At 54.7% G+C, this 6789-nt stretch overlaps 1 protein-coding gene across 1 annotated transcript in view; it reads left to right on the top strand.

Annotated features, from left to right (window-relative positions):
* Nucleotides 1-6789, top strand: part of Nadsyn1 (NAD synthetase 1) — a gene marked incomplete in the record, with an annotated part of 41976 nt that overhangs the window by 28414 nt on the left and 6773 nt on the right. The window contains 4 exon segments of the mRNA XM_029567285.1: nt 375-510; nt 1040-1146; nt 4681-4812; nt 5512-5581. Coding sequence (XP_029423145.1) covers nt 375-510; nt 1040-1146; nt 4681-4812; nt 5512-5581 — 445 coding nt within the window.

Raw genomic sequence — 6789 nt, 5'->3', positions numbered from 1 at the left:
TGCAATGCCCACGGAGGACAGAAGAGGCCATCGGATCCCCTGGGACTGGGGTTATGGACAGTTATTAGCTGTCATGTGGGTCCTGGGATTTGAACCCGGGTCTTCTGCAAGAACAACCAGTGTTCTTAACCACTAAGCCATCTCTCCAGCCCTGAGAAAGCACATTTAAGCAAACGTGGTGGTGCATGCCTTTAAACCCAGTAGTCGGGAGGCAGAGGCAGGTGGATCTCTGAGTCTGAGGCCAGCCTGGGCTGGTAGTGAGACCGTATCTTTAAAAAAAAAAAAAAAGAAAAAACATTAAGAGATAGTTACACTGTCACAGGGCGCTGCATCTTCGCGCTCTGTGCCGACACCCTCACCCGCTGTCCTTCCAGCCACCACATCGGTCTCGGCATCGATTCAGCCGTGAAGGCCATCCTGGGCATCTTCAGCCTCGTGACGGGGAAGCACCCCCGGTTTGCAGCACACGGAGGGAGCAGCAGGGAGAACCTGGCTTTACAGAACGTGCAGGTGTTTGAGCCTGGCCGGGTCCCCACCGGGATGTGGGGGTGGGAGGCAGGAGCCCTGGGGACCAGCAGAGGACCCCCCCCCCCACTCCTCAGGAAGGCGTGCACACACAGCCACACGGCAGGTTGCAGGCCTATGTGTGTGGGAGGGTGTGTGTGCACCAGTGTGTGTGGAGGCGTGCCTGGGTGAACTCATAGTGTGTGTCCGTGTGACCCTCCTGTGAGGCTGTGGAACGTGTCCGCAGGCAGGGCTGTGTGTGCACACGTTCACTTCCTCCAGCCCTGGGTCTGCCGACCCTGGGGCCACGTTGGTTGGCCTGGGTATCGGGTGTCCAGGAGGAGGGAGGAAAGGCCTAGGCCCGTCTGCTCAGTGCCACACCGCCATGATGCTGGGGAGCGGGGGTGGGTAGGGGAGGGTCCCCACCTCTGCACCCCTTGTTTGGCCTTCCTTGTGTCCGACTTCTGACTTCCTTGCACCTCACTGTGGCTGCTGCCCCGTCCCACCCGGGACATCGGCCTCCCTTCCTCACCAGGCGCGGATCAGGATGGTCCTCGCCTACCTGTTTGCTCAATTGAGCCCCTGGTCCCGGGGTGCCCGAGGAAGTCTTCTGGTACTCGGATCCGCCAACGTGGATGAGAGGTTTGTGTGGCCGGGGCACGGGCCATGGCAGCTCTGGGGATCCCAGGTCTCTGGTGGAAGTTTGGTCCCCACACGATGAGCCCTCCCCAGGCTATCAGGAGAACAGGAGGATGAGATCAAGCCAGTTTCTGTCCAGTCCCCAGTCCTGCCCAGTTTCATCTAGCCCTGTGGCTTCCCTCAAGCCGCACCCCGGATTGCACTGCCTCCGGCTCGCCACACTGGAGCTCTGGTGCACCTCCCTGGCCTCGGCACTGTCATTTCTTTTCTGTGGCTCGTTTTCTATGTGGACTGAAGATAACGCCATTTCTCATATTGTTCCATTGTTTAAAAAAATAGAGACACCCTCCCTCCCGTGTTTCCAGGTGAAATCCATGCTGACCTCAGACCCAGCAGTGGAGGCTGGTAGATCCTCCGTCCCAGACTCGGTTCCCCCACTTCCCTTAGGTGAGCTGCTGCCTACTGGCTTTCTCCTTTGCTCCGTATTAGCTGAGGGATTTTAAAACACCCTGCATTCATCAGTCAGTCTTCACGTCGGTCGGTCTGTCTGTCCATAAACGGACCCACCCATCTGACCATCTGTTAATCTAACTGTCCATACATCTATTCATCTGTTTACTCATCTATTTACTGATCCATCTGTGCACCCACCTATCCACCCATCCATCATCCACACATTTACCTGCCTGGCCATCCACCCATCTAATCTATACCACCCTACACCCATCCACCCACCATCCATCCATGCACTGTGAATGCCTTAATCTTTTTATGACCTTGAAAGTCTTCAAATGTGCTCTCTCTTTTAAATCTGTTAATTCTTTACTTTGAATCTTTATTTCCCTAGTTACAAGTTGAAACACCCTCCACCTGGAGAAAGCTCTCCCCTTTCCACACTAGTTCTTTGCTTACCCCCTCCGTTGCTGCCCAATTGTGCGAGGACATTGCTTTTCAAGGGGGTGAGAGGGCTAGGGTGTGTCCCCAGCCTGAGCTGAGCAGTGTTTTATAGATGGACAAAAATTTGACCTGTTATAAAATTATGTTTTGGGTCATTTCCTATCATAACTTATCTGTTGTGTTTTGGCATTTAAAGTTTTCATCAAAAGTGGCATACTTTCCTGGTGGTAGAGATATGGTCTGGAGGTCATAGGTTGAGGCATCAGTTAGAAAATAAACATCTCTTAGCACCTGTAGATGCTCATCTCTCACCTCATTCCTGCTGAGCCCATCTCGTGAGCAGATAGAGCATCATCTCTAGTCTTGGGGAAACTTTTCTTCTAGTACATTTGTCCCATGTGTTTCTTACTTCCACTGGGTCAGTTTGCACTTGCTGTGACCCCAGCTCCCCCATCTGGCTCACAGAGCCTTGCCTTTTTTTCCTTTAAGTTCTGGTCTAGAATCTCAAGGCTCTGATTTCCTTTTCTTTCTTTCTTCATTGGTTTGGTTAGGTTTTGAGACAGGGACCTAGATTGACCTCAGATTGGCAGCTGCCCTCCTCTATCTGCCTCCTGAGTACAGGGACTATAAGACCATGCTGCCACATCCAGCAGGTTTCTGATTTCCGTGTGTGTGTGTGTGTGTGTGTGGACAGGCACACACATGCCATAGTGTGGTTGCAGAGGTCAGAGGTCGCCTCGGGTGTCTGTCCTCACCTTCTACATTGAGGCCTGCTTTCTTTGAGTTCACAGCTTCCTAATCCAGGCTAACTCTCCCTCCAGGGGAATTCCCGTCTCCATCACCACCCCTCTAACCATTGGAGTGTTGGGGTTACAGAGGGTGACACTGCTCCACTTCACATGGGTGCACGGGATCCAAACCCAAGTCCTCCACAGTTGCCCATGGAGCTACCTCCGCCATCCTGAGATTGGTCTTTCCTGGTTGCCTTTTTCTCCCTGGTGAAGGAGGATGTGGAGTTACCAGTGGGGGTGGGGCTGAGATGACAGGCCCGTGATGGGGTTGCCACACTGAGCTGCTGAGTGTACGTGGAGTCAGGGATCATGGGTAAAGGAGAGAGAGGAGCAAGTCTTAGGGACTTGAGAGACGATGAGGGTCAGCCATGAGGGGTGATGAACGCGGGGGCCTGTAGGGTCTTGAGTCCTGTGAGTGGCTGCAGTCGAATCTGTGCTGGGGTGAGGTTTATGACTTGTTGGGACTTGATAGAGTCCTTCTGGGCTTACTCCGCAAACAGACCAGCTGCAGGGCAGTTAAGGGCAGATGGTATGGGGCAAGGCAGACCAGCCTGGCGCAGGCAGGTGTGGAGAGGCACCTCCTGGGCAGCTGGCTACTCAGTGCTCAGGGTACAGGTGAAGCCAGTCTGACAGGCACCTACCAGAAGACCTGTCTCCCAGGAAGAGTGCAGGACTTCGGCACCAACCATGTTTGTATACACAGATTAGGCCCTGGAGCCTCCATCCGTGGGGATCCTACAAGCCCAGGTTCCCAGGGTCGTCTGGGTCACTTGGTTATTGCCTCCTGAAGGAATGCTGTTCCAGGCCTGCATGTACCACTTCCTCAGGGATGAGAGGGAGCGGGACAGTTGTCCTTGGTAATGGAAGGTCAGGATGAGGCCAGGGCGATGGCCAGGAACACTATAGGCAGCAGTGACTGATGATCGATGTTGGCTGAGCACGAGACTTAGGACAGGGGACCAGAGTCCTGCCAGGGTCCCTGAGGGGATGCCCCATGGGACACATCTCGCCTCCCTCTCTCCATCCCTCTGTCCCGCAAGGATGCACTTATCTGAGGCCAGTAGATGTGCCCCTTGCAACTGCCCATTTAGCTCCCCAGTCACTGGGTCAGAAATTCCTGTGTGACCAGGAATGGGAAGTCCCCCTAGGAAACGCAGTGGCCTGTGGCAGGGCCATGGCAGGTGGTGGCGTGGGGAGGTATGTGGGCTTATGAGTGGTTCAGCATCACCTTGCAGGCTTGCTGGTCTGAGCCCCTACAGAGCTAAGGCTGTTGGTCTGCCTCCGGCCTCCAGGGACCCCACACTCACCCCAACCCCCACTCTTTCTGCACCCTCACAGCTGTCAGAGTCTCTGTGGCATCCTCTGGTCACAGTGCTTTGACTCTGTCCTCTGTCCCCTCTGCCTGTGGCTGCATTTTGAGGCCACCCTGTAACCCAGCTCCATCTCTGCCTTCGTTCTGTCTACAAGGTCATTTGTGCCATGTGACATCATAAATCCAGACTCCTGTGCCAGGCTGAGTGCCCAAGTGTACAAGGTCCCTTCTTCCCTTCTGGGGCCTCTGTCCCTCTGGTCTACTTGGCCAGCCCTGGCCCTTCCAGACAGGCTGTTCCTGGTGGGCTGCCCAAGTGTCCCCAGCCCAGATGTCTACCTGGTATCCCAGGGTCATCCTTGGCCCCTGCGGCCCCTGCCCCCTTTGCAGTCTGCCCAGCCCCGCCTACCACCTGCTGGCCGTGCTGGGCATCTGACTTCTGGGCTCTGTGAAGAAAGGAGTCCTTGACTAGTGTGGGTGGATCCTGTTGTCGTCAGTAACCCTGGGAACCATGGGGACTCGCTCCTTTCTCCTTCACAGTCTCCTGGGCTACCTAACCAAGTATGACTGCTCCAGCGCGGACATCAATCCCATAGGTGGCATCAGCAAGACAGACCTGAGAGGCTTTGTCCAGTTCTGTGCTGAGCATTTCCAGCTTCCCGCCCTGCGGAGGTGAGTGCCCCTGTTGGGCCAGCAGGACCACCCTCGCCCCGGCTCAGCCGCCCTCAATATCTCCCTATGGCCTGATGAAAGCAGCCCACCCTTCAGCCAGAAACTTGGGTCCTGTGACCCAGACACCCCTTCCATAGGTGTTTCTCAGGCCCGGGACTCAACCCAGCCATGTCACCTACACTCTCCCAGTCTGGCCACATCTCAAGGCAGGGGACAGGTGCTGGTGCCTGGCAGGGCTGGTCTCTGGGGACTGCCTGCTGAGGACACCCATAGCCTGTCAGGCCACTGCAGCATCCTTCCTGGTACCCGGAAAGTCTGTCTCCTTGCTGTCTTCACTGGGGTGACTGTGCCCTACCTCCCCCAGGGACCTCAGGCAGTGTGCTGAGACATATTAGTTTGATAAAGTGTTTGTTCCTGGGAAGGCTGGACATCCTCCCAAGTGCCCTGCAGTGTACAGGACGCTGCCCTACTTCGCCCCACCCCATCCATCCCACCAAGAGTCTTCTGACCCCAGGTACCAACAGTCCTGTGGCGAAGGGACCCTACACTGCCCTCCCCATTCCTGGTCCACCATCCTTCAGGTCAGGAAGCCCAGAGTGCCCCAGTGCTGCCTGGCTCAGTCGTGGTGGCCAGCCGCCACTTTCTGCTGAGGCTCAGCCAACTGGCAGCCCTGGTGATTGGCCCGTGTCTTGACTGCAGCATTCTGTCTGCACCGGCCACTGCAGAGCTGGAGCCCTTAGCCAACGGACACGTGTCCCAGACAGACGAGGTAATGACATCTCCTCTTCCTGCTCCCTGGGTGGCTGGGCTGGGTCCCTTCACAGTGTCCTTCTGCCCTGAAGAAGCTTTTCCACCATGGGCCCTTGGCTCACTCTGGGTCAGTGGTGTGACCGGCTTGCCTTACTTTGACTCGGTTCTCATTGTGATGGAGGCCGAGGAAGGGGTGATGAGGTGAGTCATGGAGATCGGGGATGGCAAGCTGAGGAATGCAGCTTCCTCAGAGCAAACTGTCTCTCCGCGGACCTCAGAGAGACCTTGAGGTGGGATCAGTACCCCCTCTGGCTTCGGCTGTGGCCTCCAGCTGTGTCAGATGCTGGAAGAAGGAAGTTGCTGTGGACCCGACAACCTCCCTGGATCACAAAGATTTTCTCTTCCAGGAGTTTTAGCCCTTACGTCCAGGCCTGGGTTAACCTGTATGTGCAGTGTGAGGGAGAGATCCAGCTTCATTCCCCATCTTGCTGTTCACAAACGTCACAACACTATTTGTTATAAGAGACATTCTCCCCTCCTCCCCACTCACCTGGGCCTTCCTGGTGTCTGCTCCTTGGAAATGGCTTCACGTTTCATTGATCTCCAGACCATCGTCAGATTCTGCTATCTCCACCTCCCTTCTCATCATAGGCGCATTGGGATTACACATGTGCACTACCATGCCTGGCTTTATGCTCACTCTAGATACACAGAGTCAGATCCTCCATCTGCAGCAAGCTTTGCCCACTAAGCCATCTCCCCTTACCCTCTACTTGTATTTTAGAGGAAGTATCACCAGGCATGCTGGTACATGCCTATAATCCCAGGATTCAGGAGGCTGAAGCAGGAGAGGTTCAGAAGTTCAAGACAGCCTGGCCTTCTGTGAAAAGACCAAGTCTCAGGAAAACAAAGTGAGCTGGGCATGATGGTACAAGTCTTTAATCCCAGGACTCCGAAGGCAAAGAAGGTGGATCTCTGTGGGATCCAGGCCAGCCTGGTCTGTAGTGAGTTCCAGGCCAGCCTGGGCTTCAGGGAGACCCTGTCTCAAACCAACAAATCAGGAGGCGTGAGAAAAAGTGAACATTATCTACTTTATTCTTCAGGATAAATGTAGTACTCCAAGTACAACAGATCAATTATTTTGATAATCTTTTTCAGATAACTATTGAGATTTTTTTTTCCCCATAACAGAAATCCCTTATGCTTAAAAATAAAAAACTGTCTCTT

Source organism: Nannospalax galili, unplaced genomic scaffold (assembly GCF_000622305.1).
Source record: "Nannospalax galili isolate Female #2095 unplaced genomic scaffold, S.galili_v1.0 scaffold1261, whole genome shotgun sequence".
Taxonomy (NCBI): domain Eukaryota; kingdom Metazoa; phylum Chordata; class Mammalia; order Rodentia; family Spalacidae; genus Nannospalax; species Nannospalax galili.
The sequence above is the reverse complement of the archived record's forward strand: the minus strand, read 5'-3'. Positions and strand labels throughout refer to the sequence as shown.